This window comes from Jaculus jaculus, chromosome 9 (assembly GCF_020740685.1).
Source record: "Jaculus jaculus isolate mJacJac1 chromosome 9, mJacJac1.mat.Y.cur, whole genome shotgun sequence".
In the NCBI taxonomy this organism is placed as follows: Eukaryota; Metazoa; Chordata; class Mammalia; order Rodentia; family Dipodidae; genus Jaculus; species Jaculus jaculus.
The window spans coordinates 68,935,040-68,948,166 of record NC_059110.1 but is presented as its reverse complement, the minus strand read 5'-3'; the positions used below and the strand labels follow the sequence as shown (position 1 = coordinate 68,948,166).

Sequence of the window (13,127 nt, the reverse complement as noted above, 5' to 3'; positions counted from 1 at the left end):
ACCCTTCCTTCGTAGAATATGCATTAGCTAAGATGCCAAGTTGGCTGATGTAGGAATGTGCAATCCAGTCCAAATTGTACATCATTTGTGTTAGTGACAGACTTCTTTATACAAATAGTTCTCTCTTGATTCATCTGATGAAGTAATAACCATTACTGAAGGACAAATCTTCCTTTCAGTCCAGGAATGCCCTACACATCATACTGGGCTCTCTTGATACAGCATCCTGCTCCTCCATGGTGTTGAACTGTAATGGTGTTAGCCTTAACTTATTTGCTAACTACAAGCCAAGTCCATGTTTGCAAATATATTCGAATTTATTTTTTTAAAGTTATAAATGTCTCTCTGTAAAGACCACTGACTTAAAGTGACAACATAAAATAGCTGGGAAATGCTAAAAGGCTTGGGGTAGGGTAGAGAGTGGAGGAAGTGATGGGGTGTCCCATTGGTGCTAGTCCTAGATTCTTTTATTGCTACTGAGTCCTGTTGTCTTTGCAAGAGATTTTTGTGTGTAAGACATAAAAAACATTAAAATCTGTGTAATTTTAACCAAATTGCTATTCTATAATTAATGTTATGACTTTTCAGTTTAATACCATACATATCTATAGCATGTAATTATGTAATTATAGAATATAATTATTTTTACTTTCAATGGCCCCAGTTGGCTTTGATATTTATGCTCAAAGTCTAGTACATACAAAGTATAGTATAGTATGTTGTACCTTAGAAATAGCTGTAAGAATAATGAATTAAGTATCTATGGTCTTGTGGACATGAACAATGTCATGCAGCATGCTAACTGTTAAGTTCTATTTAAGTCCTGGGAACTTCAAGTGACCTTGGTGACATATGCTCTCACCCCTTTCCAGAAGCAGAGGAGCTCTACCAGAAGAGAGTGCTGACCATAACTGGCATCTGCATCGCCCTGCTGGTGGTCGGCATCATGTGTGTGGTGGCCTACTGCAAGACCAAGTAAACCTTTCCCTTCCCATAGTGATCTCTTCTCACATTGCAGGAGGGCTTAGGCAGCCAGGGCTTTGCAGTCGGCAGGCCCCATACCCTAGTCTTAAGGAAAAAGGGGACAGAGAGACTTTAAAACTTTTATCTCTTAGTAATGCAATTTGCAGGACATTCCTAAATCATGTACCTGGAAAGCTATTTCTATGAAAGTGAACAAATTTCTAGGTGGCCATAGCTATGGAAGCTTAGAGTGATAGACTTATATGGATACCTAGGTACACACAGACACCATCACTAAGAGTGTAAAAGTACCTGGCCATTGCAACTAAGAACATATCCAATTTGTACACAAACTCCAGAAATAAAGGAAACATTTCACAGTATTTGAAAAGTAGTTTTCAGAAAACTAGAGAGATTGTGTTCCAGTTTGATTTGATTGTACCCAGAATTAGTGTTCTCAAAATTTGAGGTGTACAAAGGAATTCTTCTGAAAGAAAAAAAAAAATGAGCAAAATTTACATAATTGAGTTAAAAAGAAAAATCTGAAACAGATGTACTGTCACCATGCTTGGCCCATATTATCAAATACATTTCCTGTCAACATGAATTTCCTTTGCTTTCCTTGCCTACTTGTACCTTCTACTTCATGCCTAAAGGCAAGTTAAACTAATGGCTTTTGTATATACGTTTTTCCCTCATGATATAGGATTTTCTTGCCAAAACTAGTCATGGGAAAAACATAATCTGAATGTAGCACAGATGAAGAGAAAATATTGTGTTTATGCCTCACAATTAAAGGCATACGTTTTATTTTTATAATATCCCATGATTGAGTATCCCATGATAGAGCTAAGCACTCATGGGATCAATCAATCCCATAATAAGTCCTATTAGATGTAGTCTCTATATTCACCAGCTACTCATACAACTAGCATTACAAGAGATGCTATAATTGTGCCAACCCTTAATGGTCAAAAAGTCCATAGTCCCACTTACAGGCCTGTGATATGCATGCACACACAGTAATTGTCTATAATGTACAGATACAAAGCTAAGTTCATTTTTAAGGGATGCAAAACAAAAACTATGAATATTACCAGACCTATTCTACAACACAAATTATGTAAGACTAATGACTTTCTGTAAAGATGTAGTGGTAAAAGAATGTGGGAAAATTAGCCAAATACCAAGATACTTCTTTCCTCCTTTTTATTCTCTCTCATTAAAATTACTAGATTTCTATAAGCATTGTTACTATTAAATCTTCATTCTAAAGGATGTGTAATTCCACATATTCTGAGGCAGACACAAACTCCCTTCTGTCAACCTCACAAGCAATCTACTAGCTCCAGTTAGTCATTAGTGTTAGTAGAATAAAGATATGGCTGTACTAAGAAATGTTAATACTATGGAAGATAAATGTTCTTTTTTGTACGCAGGAAACAGCGGAAAAAGCTTCATGACCGGCTTCGGCAGAGCCTTCGATCCGAACGAAACACCATGGTGAACATAGCCAATGGGCCTCACCATCCCAACCCACCACCAGAGAATGTCCAGCTGGTAAATGTAAGTTGACTCTGGCCTGTGGAGAAACCAAACATCTCTCTTCAGTTCAGTAACCTTGAAGTTTATTTTTGAAAAGTCTTCGGCCTTTATGTTGCTGCCATTAATCACCATGACTTCAGGAAACCAAGGCTTTTTCAGGAGAAAACAATGAGAAAATGTTCTAAAGTGGATTTGGCTGTTATGAAACCAGTTCATTTTCTCCTGTGAAGTGCTCATTAGAAGGTTGAGACAATACTGTTGCATTTTTTCTGCAGGGAAGCCATAATAGAAAGGAAAAACATGGGCATAATAAAACTAGAATCAGAAGGAATCTTTCTTTTCTAATAATTTTAAATGAAGTCCAATGCAGGATTAACTAATTTCTAGAGATAATAGAACAAAAGTCTGAGAAATTTGTCTATTAAACCCATTTCACAGTTCCTAAGTTTCCAAAGGAAGAAATCAGGGCATCAGAGGTTGCTCAGGTGACTTATCAAACATGTTTTTCAGGAGCAAAGCTATGAGAACATAATACAAGCTTATTTTCTGGCTTCTTCTATGTGATGCCATCTCCACATGAAATACACTCTGAATCATCTAAAGATTTTCCTTATGTTTTACCAAGCACTTGGCCTCTAAATTGGACTAGATCATACACTATTCCATGATGGAGACCATTTATGTATCATCTTCCAAAACATCTTTTTATAGATAAGGGCCAAAGCTGTCTCCAGAGCTCCTGGCTTTTGAGTGCTGTTCTTAGTACCCAAGCAGAGTTCTCATTTTCCTTTTCCAATGTATGGTTTTGTAAAAGACAAATTTGAATCTTGTATTATAGTATCATTTTCTATTCTGTAAGAGAAGGTGTATTATTACTGGAGTAGATAAAACATAGTCTCAAGTCTGGAGTTGGTTACTAACCCACCACCAAGTCTTATAGCAAAGATTGTTGGAGCAAGGTACTAAGAAGAAGCTGTTGCTTCCCATAGCTTAATGGGTGCTTCTCAGAGTGCATCACAGGGTCAATAAATACACTCCATCAAGATAACCATAACCAGCCACTTTGTATGTGACAATATATAATAGTCATTGGACTACATCTGCCTGGATTCTAGTTAAGGAACAAATGGTACAACTTTAGCTAACCTTTTCTCAGTCACATTTCTTCATTGTCATAACAGGCTAACAATAATAACCTATTCTATTAAATAGAATAATCTACACAAGATACTCAGTTCTTTGTACTTAGTGAGTGTTCAATAATGGCTAAATATGATTTTCATTAGATTCACTAGACCTAATTTGCCTCAAGAAACAAGAGTAGAATGGGACAAAGTAGAAGCAGCTCACTGTGTGTCCTCAGCAAGGCAGCTCACTGTGTGTCCTCAGCAAGGCAGATCCATGTAGCAGAGTCACTCCATAAACAGAAAGAGCTAGAGATTGACAGGTGATGACACTGAATATTTCAGAATCCCATATATTTATCAGGTTCTTCATACTCTACAGTTAGAAGGACTAAATTGGACTCATTAAATATTCATTCCCATCCCTTTTCCTGTCATTTAACTGAACTTGTTAAGTACAAACACCATTTAAAACACCACTTCAAACAAAATTTAAATACAGCATCTAACTAATAAAAGTCTATTCCTACTGTGGATTACTGAAACAGATAAAATAGACTATAGTAGCACTGAATATAAGGCTCTAGGTATATTACATGCTTTGTCAAGATCTTGATATCATTGTCAGTAAAATTTTCACTAGCCTAGCTGTCTTACCACTGACAAGTTCAAACTTTCAATAATATCAGTAAGATAACATAGACAATATATATGAAATTATTTTTGTAACCACTGATCTGTTTTCCCAAGCAGGCACTATGAAATTGAAAGAGAAAGGTCTAAAATATAAAAGCTTAAGAACGCTTTCCTAGTGACTTAAAACTTGAAATAAAAATTCTCTACATTTTGTTTCACTCAAATATCAGTTAGTCTCCTTGACTTGAAATAACCCTGACAGAAGTGGACATTGGCCAGAATTTGTGTTGAATTCATGGTATCAGTTGTAAATGGGAGGAAATGCAGCTGTGATATTAGGACCCATACTATGTAAATATCCCTAAAGTAATTCATTAATTCCATTTATCTAACCTGAAAGCCAGAGTAGCCCATAGAGGTTTTGCCATCTGACCACTGGAGAAAGAGAAGCAATTGTGCATCACATGTAGCACAAGTGTGGGCCTGTGTTAGTAAATTTGCATTTGATTTACATGAATCTTAAAAGTGTACCTCTTTGTTTATACAGCAATATGTATCTAAAAACGTCATCTCTAGTGAGCACATTGTTGAGAGAGAAGCGGAAACATCTTTTTCCACCAGCCATTACACGTCAACAGCTCATCACTCCACAACTGTCACCCAGACTCCAAGTCACAGGTATGAGGAAAAGAAACCCATGGCATTTCTCTAGGAATAAATTCTTACAAATTATCTTTTGCTAGTAATGCCTACAAGAGGAAAGAGAGAGAGAAACAAGTCAGTAAAGACATATGCTCCTTGAACATTTTTAGATTTGGATAGCAGCTGGTTTCTACTTATGCCAATCTAAGACCTGATTGTTTTCATTAAAAGCAACAAAAATTAAAAGTGACTTATCCAAATATCTACCTCACAGGCCTGCTGTTTACCATTGCCTTTACCCATGCTGTTTCTACTCACTGGGAAAAATCTGTATAGCTTTTCTATTACACTTAAAAACCAACTTCCAAAGCTTGCCCTGAAAAAATGTACCTGAGCACTCATGACTAAATAACTGCATTCTCAGCCCTCCCATTCCCTGGGGATCTCACACTGACTACACCCTACCAAGAGTGGCATTCCTTTATTGAACCTAAGCCACTGTGGAACAGAGACTCTAAGGATATATAGTACACAGAGAGCATTTGATAACATTTATTGAATAAACAAACAAATGAGTAAGATATGCTCATAAAAGCCATCTGAATCCAGATCCTGTATAGAGCAGCATCAGTACTGTTCTTAGACAAGTGGGCTACCAGTACATCAGTATTTTGAAATATTCCGAATAATTTCTGTCTATTGCCATTTTTGCATATAATTAAGCAAATATATTTCACTGCTTCTCTTGTTTCCTCCCCCTAGCTGGAGTAACGGACACACAGAAAGCATCATTTCAGAAAGCCACTCTGTAATCATGATGTCTTCAGTAGAAAACAGTAGGCACAGTAGCCCAACTGGGGGCCCACGAGGACGTCTTCATGGTTTGGGAGGCCCTCGCGAATGTAACAGCTTCCTCAGGCATGCCAGAGAAACCCCTGATTCCTACAGAGACTCTCCTCATAGTGAAAGGTAAAACTGGGCGGGCAAAGCTACCGCCAGGGAGAACCTCACTCTGTAAGAGAATCCCATGAGCTCCTGTGGTCTCACCTAAGGAATCCACCCAATCAGATCATGTGACTTCAGTTCCTTGCTGCCTCTAGTTGATGAAGTCGTCCTTTTATTTGACTGAACTCCAGTCTCCTGAGCTTCTTATGGTCCCAGTGGCTGACAGGCCAGAGACTCTTAAAAAGCTAGAGTAATATGATGTGGAACGTGCAGCCAACTCAGAGTTCCCAGGCCTCGTATAGGCTCAGGACCATGAGGCATTCCCAGGCCTTTTGTATTAGACTCGGGGCAATGTGGTCTTAATTTCCCTAGAGGTAACATTAGAGAGGTAACTCTCTAATTCAAGATCTTCAAGCTCCACCTCTGTGTATGAATCAAACTTAGGATACATCATTGCAAATGGTCATGGGGAAACACCTTCTTGCCTTCCACCACATAGTAAAAGGAAAATGTCCCTCTGCCCTCATTCTCCTTAAGACTAGGGTGTGGAGCCTGCTAAATATGTCTTCCCAAATATGCCCCAAAATTATTTCAGAGAAGGAAGGGATTTGTGAAATTAGTACTCTCCCCACAACACATTTGTGGGAAAGTATGGTCTCAAACTGGCTTAGAGCTTTAGTCTTTAAACTCTTTAAATAATATTTTTATGTGCCAATGAAGTTTATCTTTATTGCCACAGCCTACTTATGAAGGCCTGTCCCTTCTGGGATGGGCTTCCAGATACTACCTAGAACCTCAAAATAGACTTGAATGTAAAGGTTATAGGGAGAAAAAGATAAATCGTTTGTATGTGTTGCTTGAATTTGGATTAATATTTCTCAAAGGACCTAATTTAAGTTTCCCCAAAACAGAAAACCTGTAGACTTAAGCTCCAAATATTTCAATCTGAGACACCTTCCCATATTACACAGCTGGATCTCACCTCCATATTACTGAGGCATAGAAAAGTAGGGGGTGAATAGATTTCCTCTTCCTGTTGGTAGATTTTTAGCAGTTTCCTGTGTCATCACAGGTCATGTCACATTTGGCTGTTCTTTTCAGTGTGAAATGCATTGGTAACATTTTTATCCAAAGCTAAGAAATGTGACTCATCCTTATCAGGGCCAGGAGGCAGGCCTTTCTTTTCTGGAAAATGAGACATGGTACCAGAAAATGTCTTGATTGCCACAGTGGCATTCATTGAACATTGTCATCATGCCATGGTGTGGCACAAGGTAGCATGGTACAGCTAACCCTTGCGTAGTCACAAAAGATTACCAAGTACTTCAGTGGATCGTTGCATGTGAGGAAACCAGCACTGATACAATGGTGGTTTTGGAAGAGAGGTAGACAGGAAATTGGATATTGTCTCTATTGTAGTTCATGCAGGCAGGCTAAGGTTCTCACACTTGCCTTTGAAATTCTTGAACACTGAAACAGGCAGTTTCAAAATGAATGTTAAAAAAATTAAAAGCACACAAAATGTATTGCACTGTTGTCAGGAATAAATCTAAGTCACTATGCTCTTTTTTTTCATAAGATATAACCTTATAGCTGAGCTAAGGAGAAACAAGGCACACAGACCCAAATGCATGCAGATCCAGCTGTCAGCAACTCATCTTAGATCTTCTTCCATTCCCCATTTGGGCTTCATTCTCTAAGACCCATTGGTCTTTAGGAAGGTATAGTATTTAAGAATACTTTTTTCCCTCCTAAGCCCCTGAGCCTGGGTCCTTATAAACTGAGAGATTCTCAGGACCATCCTTTTCTTGGCTCACATGCATTTACTTAAGACCATAATAAGATTAAAACTCCCAAATGTTTTGATGAGTGAGATGATTTAGTCGATCTTTGCATGAACTCCTATAAGGAAACTCTTGGCTACGTAATGTTAGGCTCCAAGGGTGCAGATTTTCCTAGTGTAAAACTCAAGAAGTGAAAAAAAATACCATTGTTCTCTGAATATATTGTATGGTGAACGCTGACCCTTATTCTCCCTGTTATATGCCTCTTCTTCCACCACACTTAATGCAGGATATTCTGTGCTCACACAGGTATGTATCAGCCATGACCACCCCGGCTCGTATGTCGCCTGTAGATTTCCACACTCCAAGCTTCCCCAAATCGCCTCCTTCAGAAATGTCTCCACCTGTGTCCAGTATGACGGTGTCCATGCCCTCCATGGCAGTCAGCCCCTTTGTGGAAGAAGAGAGACCTCTCCTTCTTGTGACGCCACCAAGGCTTCGGGAGAAGAAGTATGACCACCACACTCAGCAACTCAACTCCTTCCATCACAACCCTGCACATGAGAGTACCAGCCTTCCCCCTAGCCCTTTGAGAATAGTAGAGGATGAGGAGTATGAAACAACGCAGGAGTATGAGCCAGCTCAAGAGCCTGTTAAGAAACTCGCCAATAGCCGGCGGGCCAAAAGAACCAAGCCCAATGGCCACATTGCCAACAGGTTGGAAACGGACATCAACACCAGCTCTGTGAGCAGTAACTCAGAGAGTGAAACAGAAGACGAGAGAGTAGGTGAAGATACGCCTTTTCTTGGCATACAGAACCCCCTGGCAGCCAGTCTGGAGGCAGCCCCTACCTTCCGCCTGGCTGACAGCAGGACTAACCCAGCAGGCCATTTCTCCACGCAGGAAGAATTACAGGCCAGGCTGTCTAGTGTAATCGCTAACCAAGACCCCATTGCTGTATAAAACTTAAATAAACACATAGATTCACCTGTAAAACTTTATTTTATATAATAAAGTATTCCACCTTAAATTAAACAATTTATTTTATTTTAGCAGTTCTGCAAATAGAAAACAGGAGAAACTTTTATAAATTAAATATATGTATGTAAAAATGTGTTATGTGCCATATGTAGCAATTTTTTACAGTATTTCCAAACGAGAAAGATAACAATGGTGCCTTTATGTTATGTTATGTCGAGAGCAAGTTTTATACAGTTACGGTGATTGCTTTTCCACAGTATCTCAGCAAAACTTCCCATATATTCAGTTTCTTTGCTAGCTTCTTGTGCATTGCATTATGATGTTGACTGGATGTATGATGTGCAAGACTTGCAGCTGTCCTAGCTTGCCTGTAGTAGCACTCAACCAGGATGTCTTGTAATAGCACATCCATCCAAATACTCTTTTGTATGAAGTCCTCTTTGCTTTCAGACTATGAAATGAGTTCTATCTACTCTGTCAGCCAAAGGTTTGCTTCACTGGGCTCTGAGATAATAGTAGATCCAACAGCATGCTACTATTAAATATAGCAGGTAACTGCATTAAGTAATGTTAAATATTAGGAAGAAAGTAATACTGTGATTTAAAAAAACTATATAATTAATCAGAAGACAGCTTGCTCTTGCTAAAAGGAGCTACCATTGACTTTATTTTATTTTATTTTTTCCTTAACAAAGAACAATGGTTTTAAGAGTAGCTTAGAAAATGGTTCTGGCTTGCCATCAGGGTAAATCTAATAGTTCAGAACAGACTCAATTTCTCTTTCTCCCTGGAAGGAATAATCCAACAATGCATCTGTTGAACAACCAACCACAGTTGAAGCTGGCTTGCGCTAGTCACTGATTTGGACCTTCTTGAAGAAACATATGGTGGCATGAAAACCCAGCCCTGAGAGCACACTCATCTGTACAAACCAACTGCTAGCATGAGATGTGCCTGTGGTACGTGCTGGTGACCTGCTCCAATTGTAGAGTACTTAGAAGGAGTGAATGTGTTAGGCACAGAAAGAGAGCAGCTGTGTGACTTGGTTGACAACTTAAAGTTTGGTTGACCACTCCTCTCTCCCCATTCTATTTCTCTTGTGTTTCAACATCACCTTGATTAAGTCATAACTATGCATGAATATTTTTTGCCAGGAATGGCCAATGTGCATGTGATTTGTGATTAGCAAGAATTTTCCACAGTGATGCCTCACTAGGAAATGCCAGTAATGTTAGGGAGCTCATGCATTTACTTGCAGAAGGAACCTCACCTGTGCACCAATCTCTCCATGGATAGCCTGTACCTCAGTTTCCCTCTCTTAATTTCTCTCATGCTGTCACAAAAGAAGGATTTTGCATGTTCTATTATGATTGTAAAGCTAATGAAGGTGTATAGAATTTAACACAGAAAAATAAGCAAAACAAAATAAAAGGAACCCATTTTATCCTCTGCCTGATATCTACCAAATAAGAGATAGGGCTTACTGAGGTTCCAACTAGGCTCCTAAGAATCTAGGAGCAAAATAGGAAATGAGTTAACAGATAATTAACAAAGTCAGTAACAATTATTGCTCCTTGTACTGGAGAATGGAACCTATTTTTTACCAAATCTTTGTGCTTAAAATTTAAGGGGAAAATGATATGATATGTCTTAGAAGATAAATGCAGGCTGGGTATGAGTTCCTTTCTTATAGCCCTATGTATTTCTAAGATTAACAGAGAAGCTATGTGCAGGTCCTTGAAGCTCCTCTTAGTATTTGGTATCCCAAGTTTCTGACCACTGTTCACACACCATCTTTTCTGTGTTCACTATTGTCTTCCTTGGTTTTTTTAACCTACAGAGGAAGTCAGGAAATCAGTTGCAGTGATTTCCAAGTTCGGCAGAGATTACTTGGCTCATGGTCTAGGAAAGAAGAATGTAAGCCTACAGAGGTTCTCTGAATTATTTTAGCATTACTTTGGAAGGCCTTTACTGATTCTTTAAGCTTTCTATAAAGAAATCTCAATGACTATCTAAAAACTCTAAGCATCCTGTTTTGATTATTGAGCACTGATTTCAGGTGTCCCATTCTGAAGGATAAATTGCTCATTGGTTTCATGTTTTACTGTCCATGAGAACTTCTCTAAATGTGAAAATTGCAAAGATATGTGAAATTGTACTTCCATGGTGATTAAAGTCATCCACATAGGTGGCATATTAGATAAGACAGTTCCCCTGCCCTGTGGGGAACAAAAGCTTCCCTAAATAAGTGAAACCAGTTGGCTGATCTGCCCCAGCTACCCAATCTATATTAACAGAGACATTTCTGTGATACTTCACTGCCATGCCACCCTAAGCCATCTTCATTCATAAATCCAGGCAGCACTGTGACAGTCCCAAGGAATGTCAATCTAATGTTCCTAGAATGGGGAACAGTCTCTTGACTTCTACAGTAGTAAAAATTTCTCAGAAATTGACTGCAACTCTGTTTCTGGAGTCTGAGATCATAGCCATGGAAAGTTGTTAAGTTGTAAGTGGAGTATAGTAGACACCAAACTTTGTGTCACTCAAGATTCATTTTCTGTCCTGCTTGGTCTCCTCCCTTTCTGCCCCCTCAAGAGTGTGTGCTTGTCAGTCTTTTGACTGCTATAAAACAGTCTTCTATATAGGAATGTGTCTTAAGAAGCAATATGCCATCTCTTTGTTGTTTCAGTATGACTATCCGTGTAGGTGGATTCTATCCAGGGTAACCTGCTCAGTAACTATTCCTTTTTTTGGCCTGAGGATGAAGGTGCACAGGTCACACTGGTAAATAATGTCTTATCTTTAGTCCTGGCTACATTCCACCAGCCACAGAAATTTCTGTCAACAAGACTGATGAAACACTGCAAAGAAATGCCAACAAAATGGCCACACATCACAAGTTCTATTATATATTCTTTTGTAAATACAAATTGTATAGTACTCAGATGTTTTCTTAAATATTTTTTTGTCTTTATGAGTTAATGTCAGGTTTTACTCTCTCAACTTACTGTATAACATTGTAAATAACATAATTTTCTTTATTATTTATATTTAAGCATCTAACATAGAATTGTTTTCATATGTTTAAGATAAATGTTAAAATATATGTTTTTTTCTTTACTTTAAAATTATGTATCTATCCTTTTTGTTCTTTTTTAAGAATAATTTATTGTTCAGGAGAAAGAATGTATATGTAACTGAAAGAATGCACATTTGAAGGCCATGAGGTACTGATAAACTAAAGAATTTATTATCCCAAATACTAAGCAATAAGCAATTGTGATTTATTTAAAGTTTTGTTCATTTTCCAAGAAAGTCATACTGCAATAAAAGTGCTGCTCTGTGGAGGCCTGGGCATGTTGCTCAGCAGAAGCACGTTTCAGTCTCAGACCCACGCCTCTCATCTTGCTGTGACACTGTGCTAACATAGAAATGGGGTCCACGGACCCTATTGTCTTGTCTGTCCGTGGCCACATTGCCCATCCTTGAGTCCACCTTTTTCCTGAACCCTTGTGGAAGGATTCACTCAGTCAAGCAGTTTGCTTCCCTTCATGCCCACTCCATCTCCATACACAAAGATATCAGAGGGAAATGTTTTAGTGTATGACTTCTTGAATCCTGATTGTTAATAATTCTGTAATGATAAGCAAAATCTTCTTCAGATTGATGGCAACATCAATGTGCCAACCTCATCCAATCCTGAGAAGGGAAAATGCTATTGTGGTTCAAGTAGTCCAGTGGCCTCAAAGACATCCATGGTAATATTCCCATTAAGCCTTCAGTTTTATTTTTTTTTTAAAAAAAGCTAAGGAGCAATTGATTTCTCATTCTGTCAATAAAACAAATGAAACCAATATCCATAATACTGCTCAGGGAGGGACCTATGCATAAAATATTCCTCACATTCTGACTCATCATAGAAATGAAGATAGTGCTTTCTTATTAAAATTAACCTTAAAAAGCCATATTTTAAATAATAGATGTTTGCATGTGCTTTTTATATATTTCAGTCATTTTACTCACTTCAGCTAAGTAGAGAACTTCTGAAAGATATAGAATAGAGCTCAGGAACTCTCTGGGATACTCAGAAGTTTGCTTTGGTGTTTTCACATCAAAGCCCATCCCACATGTGGACACAATTTCTATTACCTCATAATAGCTACACTAACAATACTTCCAAACAATCTAGATGCATCTACTGAAATAATGATCCATGACTACACTGTTTGCAAGCTACAAAATCATTGCACATGTCCACTAGTCAGCCAACATGCCATAGCAAAATATAAGAAAAGATCAAAACTATTTACACAATAAAGATTGGGACACTTTCCTCGGTTTATGTTGGAGTTTTGTCCAGTCCATACCCAAATTGAAAGGTATATGCAATATTCATAGTTTAATGTTCATGCTGATGTTTGAAGCAGAGGAGCATGTGGAAGGAAGTAGTATGAATAAAACAAGGATGTTCTCATCAGGTTAGATGCCTATATAGTCATAATT

At 38.2% G+C, this 13,127-nt stretch overlaps 1 protein-coding gene across 21 annotated transcripts in view; it reads left to right on the top strand.

Annotated features, from left to right (window-relative positions):
• The window catches only part of Nrg1 (neuregulin 1), a 1,129,183-nt gene extending 1,117,561 nt beyond the window's left edge, over window positions 1-11,622 (top strand). For 13 of the 21 annotated variants that reach the window (XM_045158416.1, XM_045158415.1, XM_045158413.1 and 10 more), the window contains 5 exons: window positions 873-975; window positions 2,403-2,529; window positions 4,816-4,946; window positions 5,673-5,879; window positions 7,949-11,622. In XM_045158416.1, coding sequence (XP_045014351.1) covers window positions 873-975; window positions 2,403-2,529; window positions 4,816-4,946; window positions 5,673-5,879; window positions 7,949-8,603 — 1,223 coding nt within the window. In that variant the 3' untranslated portion in view covers window positions 8,604-11,622. Of the gene's footprint in view, window positions 1-872; window positions 976-2,402; window positions 2,530-4,815; window positions 4,947-5,672; window positions 5,880-7,434; window positions 7,577-7,928 lie in introns of all 21 variants that reach the window. The other 8 variants (XM_045158420.1, XM_045158418.1, XM_045158419.1 and 5 more) reach the window with 3 other exon arrangements.
• The last annotated feature ends 1,505 nt before the right edge of the window (window positions 11,623-13,127 follow it).